Source organism: Pyxicephalus adspersus, chromosome 4 (assembly GCF_032062135.1).
Source record: "Pyxicephalus adspersus chromosome 4, UCB_Pads_2.0, whole genome shotgun sequence".
Taxonomy (NCBI): Eukaryota; Metazoa; Chordata; class Amphibia; order Anura; family Pyxicephalidae; genus Pyxicephalus; species Pyxicephalus adspersus.
This window is the reverse complement of record NC_092861.1, coordinates 94021294-94034810: the sequence shown is the minus strand read 5'-3', so window position 1 is coordinate 94034810 and position 13517 is coordinate 94021294. Positions and strand designations below refer to the sequence as shown.

Here is a 13517-nt window from a genome sequence, read left to right as displayed (position 1 = left end):
AAAAAAAAAACAAATCCACTACCTTGCTGATATACCTTGCTTGAAGTTTTAATTTAGTGTAATGCTCGTATTGTAAAGGATTTGGGAGACGTGGATATGTATTGCCACACAAATAAATTGCAGGAGTCTATGTTAAAATGACTGCGTGCACAAGTGCTCATTCCAAGAAGGAAAGCGGACTGCAACTAAATAGAGTGATTTTTCTGTCCTTTAACACAGCTTCACTGGAGTGTATTGGGGATATAGGTAAGCTTGTGTTGTCTTCTGTTGTGTATGTGCATGCTGAATGACAGTCAGTTTTTACATTTATCTGACCAGAAATACTGCATCTACTTATTAGCATGAGTTATGTTTTTGAAAATATTTTTGTTTGCTTTTTTGACATTATTGAGAGTTCTGCCTTTTTTTTCTAGTCACAATAAACATTAGGTTTTAGTACAGCATATTTCCCTCTGTAGTAAGAGTAATTACCCAGTTTCTTACAGAGCAGTTTGATTTCCATAAGTTCTTAGTTCTTGTGTCATTTGTTTGGCAGCTGCTGTTCACACAAGAAGCCTTTACAGTCATAACAGGTTTAACAAGTTTTAAAGAATACGACTTCCGTTCCATTTGGTACACGAATGACTTATGTTTTATTGATGGATAATTTTAGAGAGTGAGGCAAGCTGTAATTAATTTTCCGGTTCACGCATGCTTTTTGTGACATAAAGCTAATTTTGCTTAGAGGAATAGGATAGTAATTATAAATAGTTTAATATAGAAATATGCTTTGAACAGGGATCATGAATGGCTGCTGGCTAAATGTAAATGGCACTTGACATGGAGGTGTTAACAAAACATTGTACCACACTGACCTATTCCAGCCAGTCAAGTTGTGCCTTTTTATCAGTTTAGAATGATTGGAACAAAGAAAAAGCATTGCTAAACATTTGGTATAGACTACTTAGAAACATTAAAGATGTCTTAAATTGTCATTATTTTGGGGTCCAGATTTATACAAGTGTTATCTGTCCCCTGTGGCTTCTCTAAAAAGAAATTTTACTCAGAAAGCTGTGCCAAAAAATACATATTCAGATGGGAAAGATGACCAATGTATTATTTCTCCACCTAACTCTAAGCCCTACCTCAGTACTAACTTTTCATGCCTTTCTCTAGGCTGTGTCTCTACGTGGCATTTTGATAGGGCCAGGGCTTTGATTTCCCATGTTGGGAGAACAGTGAGCATCACAGCAGTGCTCATTCTAAATTTCCTATTACTAGCAGTCACTTTAGATCTGTCACTGCAGACATACAGCTAGAAGGCTGTGTGCACAGATGTGCCTAGGCATACCATCTGGAAGTGCTATATTTTTCAGAGGCAAAATGAAAGGTACTTCCTTGGCAAAAACATATTTTAAATGTTTTCTATTATATAGTTTGACTTCACTTTTTTTGTTCAGGACACTTTGTTGGTTGAAGTCAAATTAAAGAGGAACTATACTCAAAAACTAGTCTTTCAATTAATAATCTATTCTTACTTACCTGCACTAAAATGTCAGTTCAGTGTTCCCTGGTGGCACCGGCTGGGTCAGCTTGTATCCATGCAATATTTAATGATTTCTGAAGTGTTTGGAAGCGGCCAGCTTGTGACTGGCAAGTTTACGTTTTCCTCCTCTCCTGACCTTCCCGTCCACCCACTCCCCCCGCCTCTGCACAGAGCTCACAAGCTGCAGATAGAGCAGTCGCACAGCGACAAAAAAAATCTGTATAATTAGGGCAGTGGCAGTGGATTGCACCAAGGATGGCATTTCCCAGATTGCACTTTACTGCCTAGGCGATGGAGAGACCTGGGGTGTGGCCAGAACTCGCTTTTAATGTTTGAGGGTAAAATCAAGCTGAAAAAAAAAAATAAAAGTATTCATATGATATTGGTATAATGTTATCCATAAGCCAAAGTTGATTTTTGTTTTTGAGTATAGGTATGCTTTAAGACTGATGCTTAGCATAATATAGTCTTGCTTTCCATTTCCTGCTATGCTAAAGGAAGACAAAATATCTAATACATGTTGTTGGTGATGACTTCTTATCCATGTAACTTTCCACTTCCCTTAGGTGGTATTTTACTATACATAATTCCTTAGAGATCCCTGTGCTGTTTAGAATGTAAATCTATTCTATATGCACGTGTACATACAAGGGCTGGATGTACTTTTTATTTATTGTTGTTTCTATTTAAATATAAATGTTTGGTCAGTGTTAATAGTTCCAATAATACATAATAAACAAAAACATTTTTAAGAGTTTAGAGACTGGACCCCGACCCCGCCCCAGTCCTGATACACACGAGCAGATCCCCTGCTATTTTTTGCACTTAATTGATCATTGATTTTTTATTGGTAAAAATCATTGATCAATTGATTTTTTATTGGTAAGCCCAACACACACTGCACATGTAGAGAAGATGCTATTATACTGTGCTAAAATGTTATTTTGCAAAATTTTAGGTATTTAGCATTCCTTAATGCAGTATAGAAACTGGAGTAAGGTAATTATATGTAGTATTCTTTTTTTTCACTTTAAAGCAGATATTTGGGGGGTGAATCTGATATTTCAACCAGACCTTGGAGTAATCAGCTTTTTACAACACAGCATTTGTCCTGCAGTATCGACATCACATGCACCTATATTTTCGCCACCTACAACTGTGCAGGTGTATTTAATCCTTGCCTTAAACAACTAAACAAGTAGACAAGTCACCAATTCTTTTTTTAATATCTTTTAACACAGCAGTTAGGAGTTTTTTTTTTATATGTAACTGGCAATGGGTCTCCAGCCATGAGCTTTCCTTGGCTGTGACTATAGAAAATAAATGCTGTCTGTGCTATAGCAGGGTGATTTGTACCACATTCCATAGCCTGGCCCTGACCTGTAATGCTGGATATCTATCCAACTCTTGCCATGAAAGGGGGCATGAGGGGTAGAATACACGTAATTTTCCTAAAACCAAACCTACTGTTTGAATAAAAAGTTAGCTTACCAAAACGGGGTCTGAGGATTTGTAACTGATCTTATGCTTTCTCACAGGTTTGGCAAGAGATCAATGTGGAAGCTAAGCATGTGAAGGACATAATGTCTACACTGGAAAGTTTTAAAGTTGACAGCTCTCCACTGAAAGCAGCACAACACGATTTACCTGCCCAGGATGGAGAAGTATGGTCCTTACCAGTACCAGCTGAGCGTAGGTGAGCTAATGGAAATCCTGACAAATTGTAGAGCACATTGTTAGTGTAAAACCAGTCAGGAGAATGTTCCAGTAGTCCGGGACACTGTGTGTGTGTGTGTATCTATTTTATCTAAGCATGGGAAATGTTTTATAATTAGATTAATTATTGCATATTGCCCCCCCCCTCTTCAGGTATAAACCTAGGTGAATATTACAATCCTCTGTAGTCTCGTTGTAAGCTATAATTATAAAGACAATACATTTTTTTTCCCAAGGCCTTCACCAGGACCCAGGAAACGCCAATCTTCCCAGTTTAGTGACAATCGGGTGCCTAATAATCGTTTAAGTGCTGCTGTCAGGGGCCCAAATCCTTCTTCAAAAAATAACCAAAAAGCAAAGCCTACGCGGACCAAAGAGAAGAAAGATCAAGTGAACAGAGTGAAAGAAGACAAGGTAGTCACTGAATCTAAATGTTTTGTTATTATCCTCCAGTAATTTAGCACAGATCCCTTCAGTAGGCCTATCTGGGGGAAGACACAGTTTTTTCCCACATGCTGTACAGGTAAATCTTTCCTTCAACTACCATTTTGGGAGAAGAGTCTTGTAGTTTTGTTCCTTTGACAGCCAGTCCCAATGTTTTTTTTTTCCTAGTTACAGTGAGGTACGTTCAAGTAGTTTGTTTGGTAGTGCTTCATAAGCTCACAGTCTGAAAGAGGGTATTGTACAGCATAAAGGAGTCACCACTGAGTTAAATATTTATGAAATAACATTAACATTAGCTGAATTGTCATCGTGGGTAACGCTATGTGGTGAATGGAAACAATCTCTTTGATCATTCCCAGTGACAGATGAATGAACGAGTACTGTAGACACAGCTCTGTTCTCTTTAGAGGGGGCTGAGCAAGCGGCATTCCACTATACTCCCCACACTAGGAGTGAACAGCAGTCATACCTGATTGGTTGTTCATCAATCTGCCATGTGCATGTGTCAGATTTTTGCCTGAGCTGAGCACAACCATCCGTCTTCGGCAACATGGTGTGTGTGAACATAGCTTAGTAGTCTTTTTTTTTTTTTTATTCACTTCTATTCACTTATTCACTTATAAACTTCTATTTATTCACATTTTCATTTTACCAGTGGTTAAAACTTTTTTTACCCTGTGTTCTCAGAATAAATCTGACGTGTCTGAGAATGAGCAGAAGAGGTTTGATGGTACTGGGTATGATAAAGATTTAGTTGAAGCACTTGAAAGGGACATCATTTCACAAAACCCCAATATTCGATGGTAAGTATCACATTATAGTCCTGTCATTGTTAATAAATGTGATTAATCACAGCAAGAATTTAAATATAGTTCTCACTACTATACATAGAACTATGTGACTAAACTTGTTTTTTATGTTTGACTGATACCTGTAAAACTTCACATAAGATAAAGCCACAAATTAATAGTACTTTCTCGCATTTTTTGTAGCAATCTACTTATTAAATGTTTATGTGAATTTTTTTTTTTTGTTTCACAGTTTGATTGTGAAGGGTTCAGCGTTATGCATAGTCCCATTCTATCAGTCAATTCTTTCACCGTCTAAAAAAACATTGTTAGATTTTTTGTAGTTTTTAGTTTCCTAATACCACATATATTTTGCACTCAGGGATGATATTGCAGATTTGGAGGAAGCTAAGAAATTGCTGAAGGAAGCTGTAGTACTACCAATGTGGATGCCAGAGTTTTTCAAGGGAATCAGAAGACCATGGAAGGTAAAACCATGCAGAATGGTTTTGAAGTAATTTATTAGCAACGCTGGGAAAAACAATACTTGTTTAAAATTATGTTTAAAGCTCAAATCCAGTGAAACATATACTTTTTTTTCAAAGGGGAAAAGTTTATAAACTGCAAAGCATTGTTTGCTGTCTCAACTCACCTAATGACTAGATACAATACAAAGTGATATCGCTTCAACATTGACGCAGATGGCAATAACAAGCCAACTGAGTTACCCCCCACCCCAATTTACCAAATTTGTTTACATTATAAAGGTTTTACATGTCTCTGTGACTGTGAAGTGAGAATATTTCCAATTATTACAGATAAAAAAGTAATACAAACCCTATACAGTACAGTACAAACCCACTTTGTCCAAAACAAAAATAGTATTTGGCTAGATTTGTGCTTTCAGGGAGGTACATTTTTTTTTTTCTAAGAATTGATCCGGGCTATTTTGATTGTGGATTGTTTTTTTTATACTTATTTGAAGGGTGTACTAATGGTCGGTCCACCTGGAACCGGAAAAACGCTTCTAGCTAAAGCTGTTGCAACAGAGTGCAAGACTACATTTTTTAACATTTCCTCTTCAACTCTTACATCCAAGTACAGAGGAGAATCAGAGAAGCTTGTCCGCCTTCTGTTTGAAATGGTATGTAAACAATTTCCAATTTAGCTAATAAATCGGTGTCCATATTTTTTTTAAAACCTTTAGTGCCAAAACTTCTGTGCTCAAAACAAGTGTCCCTTTTAGGAAGCTGGAGCGAGTATAAAGCACACAACAATAAAAATCCTGTGTACACACAGATGCAGTCACAGAATATATACTGCTATATTTGTCATGTGTATGCATACTTATTGTATATACGCAGGCAAAGCATTATAAAACCACCTGCCTAATAATGCAGGCCCTCTTGATCTTTCAAACTGTCTGACTCATTGAGGCACAGCCTCCAAAATACCTTTAAAGGTGTCCTGTGATATCTGGCACTGAGACTTTGGCAGCAAATTCTTTAAATCACACTACCTTGGCTGGCCTTTCTCATTCTTTGCATAATACATCCTTACTGCCATCTCTTCTTCAGCTAAACAATGCACCCAGCCATATTAGGCAGGTGGTTGAAATGTTTTGACTGATCAGTGTATAAGACTTCTCTAAATCTCGGGATGAAGTTGACAGAAACATACATGCAAATCCTTGCAGGTAATAGCACTTCTAAATACATAAGATACAACCTATATTTAGGTTTAAGTATTATTTTTTTGTTTTAAATATATTTGTGTTTTAATTTTTATTTTTTCATGTAGGCAAGATTCTATGCCCCAACAACTATATTTATTGATGAGATTGACTCAATTTGCAGTCGCAGAGGAACTTCAGAAGAACATGAAGCCAGCAGGAGAGTTAAAGCTGAGCTTTTGGTGCAGATGGATGGTAACCACCACTTTCTTTTTACAATTCTATTTCCACAACAGTCTTTAGAAAAAAAAAGTTTAGAAAAGTTTAGAAATGTAGCCAACCCTGGGAATTTTGTGATGGAAGGAACAGGACTGCAGTGTTCTCCCCAGAAATTTTTTTCAGCCGGGTGGTGGGAAGCTGTAGCCTGGTGGTAAAAAAGGGGGTGTGGCAAAACACGGCAAATTTAGTGCTGCCAGTTGTTTGCCATGGGTAATCAGTAACCTCTTATTGTTTCAGTGTTCTACCTTCTCCCAATGATTTGTTACAACTTTGTAATGCCTGCCCCGTTAGTATATCCAATTTTTCTATTCTATGTATTTTGCCACAACTGTCCTATGTCGTTCGTGTATTGTGACCCAACTTCCTAGTGTTCTAAGTTTTAGGAGTGTATTGCTTTGAAGTAGTGAAATAGTATATTGAATGTGGTGTAACAAGTTAGGTTTAGTTCATATTAGCAGCAAAAAACATTTACCCCTTCTGAGTGACTTCTGGTAACAGGCCGTAGATGCTAGGCACCTAGGATTGATAACAGGCGGTAAGTGCTGGGCTTTTTCAGAGCTAGAAGTTTTTTAAGCAGCAGTGGTTCCTGGCATGAGGAATGGACAAATGTAACCTTACTGCCGGTGTGAATTCAGCCGTTCTTCAGATGTGCTCCTATGTCTGTATTTAGTTAATGTGAACTTTTGTGAAAACATTTTTATTTTCACTTGATTGTTTTACAAAATTAGCCCAGTGAGCCCACGCTTGCTCAGCTTCCACCTTTTCTCTGATGCTCACTTGTACATCCAGTGCTGCCTTGCACTGCACATGCATGAGATTGAACACTTTTTTTTTCATTATAGGAAAGCCTGAAGATGCATGTACAGAAGGAACAGTGTAGAGCCTCTTGGGATATGTGACACAAATATCGCAGGAGGCTGCGGATTTCCCCTTTGGTCTTTACCCAAATGGAAGTGAAGACTGAAGGGGAGAGGTCCTCTCCAAAAAAGTGTAAAAACAAAACAAAAAAAAAAACGCACATTTTTCTATTACATAACAGAGCAAGTCACTCTTTAATATAATGTTAAAAATGTGGCGATGCTTTAATAGCATCATGCATGTGATATCAGATGGGGACAAGACAGCCAGGGATCCCCTCTCATCACTGTCCATATTCTATTAAAAAACACTGTCTGTAAAGTTTATCCACAGAGTTTAATGTCATCGGCAGCGCATTGTGATATCCATGTGAGTGTAAAAGCTGCTTGTCATATTCTGCAGCCTAACAACTCACTGTGGTCAAACCTTCATATCTCCTAAACCGTTGGTTGTATTTACTTGAAATTTTTAAGGTACACATGGAGGCATAGAAAACAAACTGTAGGTGCAAGTGGGGGACACTTGTGGCTAAACCTTTCTAAAATGTAATTAGTATGGCATTATGAGAACATAAATTTCTACCTAGCAAAGTTTGCTGCCTGCTCTGTTACACATATCTGTCTGCATCTTATCTCAAACCCCAATTTCTCCAGAATTAAGAGGTGCAGGGAAACAAAAAATATAGGTGGAAGTGGGAGACACGTGTCGCGATCACCTTTCATCACCATGGCATCATTACAAAATTAAAGAAAAACTGTCCATCAAAATGCACGTCCTTGTTACACATGACTGTAACCTTCCAGTACCTCAACCTCAATAAAATGTAGTGGGCAGAGTTTATGTTCTAATGATGCCATAGTGATGAATTTTTGGGGGATGTTAGTCACAAATGTTCCTCACTTGTACCTATATTTTTGGTTTCTTACACCTCCCCATTCCCCAATTGAAGATCAGAATGTTAGTTAAGTAGACAGGAATGTGTAACAGGGCAGGCAAGCCCATTTTGATGGGCAGATTGTTTTATGCTCTAATGATGCTGTAGTAATGAGATTGTAAGGGGAGAATGTGCCTGACACTTGCATATTTTCAGAGAAATTGGTGCTGAAAGAAGAGAAGCAGACAGTTTCATAGGTATAGATTTGTGACAGGTAGGTATATATTTAGGGGCCCACCCCAATGCTCCTTGCTATGTTAGTGGCCTCGGGATCCCCAATTTCCATTTTCAATGACTCCTAGTTGCACTTTCTTCTAAAATAGCAACCCCAAAGTTCAATTTTCATAACTTTTTACATTTGTGACCCCCATATCTTGAAATTCTTTAAAGATGGGGGGCTGAAATTGTAGTAACTAGTATCTATAAGGGTCCCCTGTACACCCTGAAAATTACAGGTCATTGTGACATACATATTAGAAGATATGGAGGTTTGTACACAGAGAGCTGTGAGGATGCAGAATGACATGCACACTTCACACACAGCTCTAGCAGTGGATACATTTCACCAGCAGCTTTTTTTTAATAGAAATTCTAGCTCGTGCTATGAGATGGGGGCGGGGCTGCCTGTGTCTCATTCACATGAAGGCTGAACTGTGTGCTCACCTCTCATTGACAGCAGCAATCCTCTGAACGGATGACACAGAGCACAGATGGCACAGAGCAGCCTCACTGAGATCTGTGCGGAAGATGAGAGCTGCCGAGGAGAGGTGGGCGGGGTTTTCAAAGCAGCCGGGCGGAGCACTCGGCTAAAACCCTCTGGGGAGAACTATGGGACTGACCTTACCCAGAATACAGCATTATTTGGTAGACCATTTTTATGCTGTTTGTTTTCATTTTGGCAGTGTTTGCTTTATGATGAGCTCTCTGAGGTTATCTTGAGGTATCAATATTATAAATCTGTTATAGAATTCTTTTGCCACAGTAATAAAAAAAAAATATTCTATATCTTAGGTGTAGGCGGTGCATCCGAGAATGAGGACCCATCTAAAATGGTAATGGTTTTAGCAGCTACCAACTTTCCATGGGATATTGATGAGGCCTTAAGGAGACGTTTAGAGAAAAGGATTTACATTCCATTGCCTTCAAGTAAGTATGTCTTTTTCAGTATCTACAGCATCGCATCTGACTACCAAAAACCTACAATTCCTTTTTCTCTCCTTTACTTAGTAGTAGTGGAGGATTGAAAGATTTTGAGGGTTTTTTCCAATATATAAGTCCTCTTTTCCACCTTGTAAATATAACACCTGTGTGTATACAGTTAAAAACTATAACTAAAATATAATTGAGGACTAGATACTGCCTTTAAAACATGGGGTTAAATGATTAATGTAACTCAAATTATACAGGGTCACTTCCCAGAATTGGTCATCTGTAAAATTAGTGTTTATATACTTACAATTCTGGTAACCTGTGTATTGTAAAACCTGCACGTCTCTGTTCACCAGCTGCTGCGTGTATGCAAGTTTGGGTAGGTAAAATACTTGCAACCTACCCACTAGCCCCTGTTTTTTTTTTTTTTTTTTTTTTTTTTTTGTTACAGGTGACTGATTCTAGAAAGTGACTTTGTGGGTCACTCATTAACCCCATTTTATGTTTTTAGTCAGTGACATGGGAAGTAAGGGAAAATTTTAGTGTGAGAAAGTGTCCTCTCTCTTCTACCCAATGACCACAGGACACAGGCGACAATACAAAAGGGATAAAGGGTCTTGCCTTTCCATGCATGCACCTTGAGGACCACTAATGTAGGTGTGTTTTAGGGCAGCAAAAGGGTAACTCTAAGGGTAAAGTTGGGAGTTGAAACAATGGGTCTGATTTAGTGACACGACTATTGATTTTGTAAAGTGCTGTGCAATGTGTTGGTGCTATATAAATACTGAGTATGTAATGAAATGATCAAAGCTCTCCTAAACTGTAGAAAATAGGCTATCATGGGTGATCTAGTACTGTATTGAAAACATTTGCCTAATAGCAAATGATTAAGAAATCCATTCCAGGTTTGTTGGTTCACCCATGATAGTTTATCCTGTCTACTCTACCTTGGAGAGCTTTAGTAAATCAAGTCCCATGTATTTTTATCACATATTTAAATATATATCAAAAAGCACGGATATTTATATGGTAAACCTACCTTTGTTTTTCAGCGAAAGGAAGAGAGGAGCTTCTGCGAATAAACTTTAAAGAGCTGGAGTTAGCAGATGATGTTGACGCTACAAGAATAGCACATAATATGGAAGGGTATTCTGGTGCAGATATAACAAACGTATGCAGGTATGCCTTAAAGGAATGTAACTATAGTTTACTGCAGATTGGACATTTAAATCTAAAATTACTTGCACAACTAACCTATTGTGCTATGAAGATGAGACTGGTACAGATTGATTGTTTTAAGGTTGAGGAGGTTTAGAGCAGCATTTAAAATGAAAGTACAACGATTTTAGGTCAATTTAGTGTTCACGTTTTCTAAAATTTTACATGTTTCAATTTTTTAAAGAGATATTTCAATTTGTTTTTACTATGTGTGCAAGCTTTTTTAAAAAAAGTATTGCTTGTTGCAGGATTCTCAAACATCCATAAATTAGCTATATACCAAGAGCTGTTTGCACTGGGGCTCACTTTGATTAAAACAATGGCTGGAGCGGTTCTATAGGAAAAATGCACCTCCTATGTACAGCTATTGAGTATTCGTAAACAAGATTTTTACGACAACTGGAAATAAAACTTGCTTTTTTACTATAATGAGAACAGAATATGTGTTTTAAATAGAAAAGTGGTGCTGCAGAAAAAAAGGCTGATATTGTGTAATTCATAAATATTTCTTGCTTAAAACAAACAAAAAAGTGTAGAAGGGATCCCAGTGGCTATTAGCAAGGACAAAACATTTGAAGTCTGGTCCTTAGCCAATCCTGCCTTTCCTATGTGTTACTAAGGCCAACCCTGGCATGTATGTCCCATCAGGTTGTAATCTGTGTAGTCTCCTCCCCTTTCCTCATTGTTAAGATTTGTGAGAAGCTGACATTAGTTTTCATCTACATCATTGGCTACTATTGCAATAACACAAGGATAAAACACTGCAGGTATTCTTTACACTCCAGTGATACAAATAACAGCACTTAAATGACTCTAGTAAAACACTTATTTAAAAAAAAAAAATTAATCTCTGCAAGTGAGTGCAGCCAGGCAGGTAAATACTAAAATTCCTTGATTAGCTTCACGGGTTCTAGTATTATCTGTTTCCTTGCAGTTTTCTAGTTACAGCATGAATCTGTATCTTTGCCTCTGAGAACACGGGTAACACAGGAAGTTATACAACTAAACTATGCATGCTTGCTCTGGAGACAGACACCTTAATCCTTAGGTCAGCTTTTTCTGCCTAAATACATCCCTTTGTTCAGGATTTATGTAATAAATACCTTATGTACAACATGGAGACTTTCATGATAAAATTTGTCCAAGTAGTACTCTGGCCTGATATAATATTCTTGTCTACACAGAGATGCCTCCTTGATGGCAATGAGAAGGCGTATTGAAGGGCTAACTCCGGAAGAAATTCGAAATCTCTCCAAGGAGGACATGCACATGCCTACCACAATGGAGGATTTTGAGATGGCTTTGAAGAAAGTGTCTAAATCTGTATCTGCCTCGGACATTGAAAAGTATGAAAAGTGGATAGCAGAGTTTGGATCTTGTTGAACGGACATCTCCTATTTGGTGAACATTAATAAAAAAATTTTCCTTAAGTCTTAAAGAATACCTGTCATGTTCACATAAAAAAATCAACCTGTTTGAATAGGATCTTTGAGGGGGGACCATTGCATCTGTTCAGGGAGATCAGTAGGCGCTCTCAAAAGAAGATGTTGGACCAGGAGGAGCCTGGGTTACTTTGATTTTTATCTGCATTTCACTTATGTGCTCTTATTATTCTCTGTATAATATTTGTAGAGTGCTGGCACTGGATCCCGTTATTTTTTTTTAATCTTTTTGTAATATCTGATTTATTAAATAATAAAAAGCTCTGTTTTGACTCAACATATATAATAGGAAATAACAAAACTAAGAGTAAAATTCTAATGTGTATATTTTGACACTAAGGCTACATACACACGTCAATTATTCTTGTCTGATAATCGCCTCAGAGCTAGTAAAGGATGAGAATCTGGCGTGTGTACAGTGCACATCCGACATTGTTAATGAATAGGTGCTGGCAGATCCAAGCAATTTTAAGGATGGTAATACAAGTGAAGGGGAGAGAGCACAACAGGGTGCCGATCTGTCGTTCTGCCCTCCCCACACAGCAGAATGGCACTGTATGTACAGCGCTTGTTCAGTCTTTAAAAGATCCTTTCCCATGACAATTATTGAACGTGTGTACGTAGCCTTACACTGGTAGTGTCAAAATATAACATCTGGCTAAGTTTTCTCCAAAAAGTGCCGACTAAGATAGCTTTTCTTATAGTAAAATCGGTGTGAAAAATAGGGAGGCTGGATTTATAATGGTTGTATGATTCTGCTTGGCACAATGCAAGTCTATAATTGCATTATGGCCCATGTTATTGGTATTTTTTTTTTTAAAGATTGTTTAGCAGATAAGACAATCTGTTCTATCAAATTCACCCTTCCCTTGATGGATAATATGCAAATCTACACATTTAATATCACAATAAAAATTATGGGGAAAAAAGTAAAATGTTTAAAGTCATTTCAAATATATACATTTTCAAATCTGTGCATTCCCTGTGGATAGGAACAACTTTTAATGGTGAGCCTGTGTAATAAGTTAAGTCAAAGCACATCACTTTATTTTTGGTGATATCTTGTAGAAGTTGATTTTGTATTGTATCCAAAGATAGAAGTAGCAAAACTAGACAAAAAAACAATTTGCTCATCCAATTCCCACCCCAGGGCTTGTCTTGGACGAGAATCTGGGGTGTGTACAGTGGCCATCTGTTGTCGTTTATGGAGGATCCACAAAGGACTGAATGGAAGTGAAGGAAGGAGAGCGCAGTGGGGTGCCACTTGCTCGTTTTTTCCCCTCAATAGAACAGAATGGTGCTGTATGTACAACGCTCGTTCATTCATCTTTTAGTACATAGCCTTCAGCTTCACGTAACTACAAATGAAAACAGTAAGTCTAATATTTTATTTCCAACTTGCCCGTTTATAAACTTTGCCAGACAGTAGGACTATTACAGGTGCTAAATTTACACAGTGACCCCCGCTGGATTAATTTTGACAGCTGTGAAT

The 13517-nt window shown here is 37.7% G+C and overlaps 1 protein-coding gene across 3 annotated transcripts in view; it reads left to right on the top strand.

Annotated features, from left to right (window-relative positions):
• The window catches only part of KATNA1 (katanin catalytic subunit A1), a 20523-nt gene extending 8212 nt beyond the window's left edge, over positions 1–12311 (top strand). For 2 of the 3 annotated variants that reach the window (XM_072409039.1, XM_072409040.1), the window contains exons 3-11: positions 3064–3221; positions 3478–3655; positions 4373–4488; positions 4856–4961; positions 5459–5617; positions 6274–6400; positions 9228–9362; positions 10418–10544; positions 11768–12311. In XM_072409039.1, coding sequence (XP_072265140.1) covers positions 3064–3221; positions 3478–3655; positions 4373–4488; positions 4856–4961; positions 5459–5617; positions 6274–6400; positions 9228–9362; positions 10418–10544; positions 11768–11966 — 1305 coding nt within the window. In that variant the 3' untranslated portion in view covers positions 11967–12311. Of the gene's footprint in view, positions 1–219; positions 247–3063; positions 3222–3477; positions 3656–4372; positions 4489–4855; positions 4962–5458; positions 5618–6273; positions 6401–9227; positions 9363–10417; positions 10545–11767 lie in introns of all 3 variants that reach the window. The other variant, XM_072409041.1, reaches the window with a different exon arrangement.
• The last annotated feature ends 1206 nt before the right edge of the window (positions 12312–13517 follow it).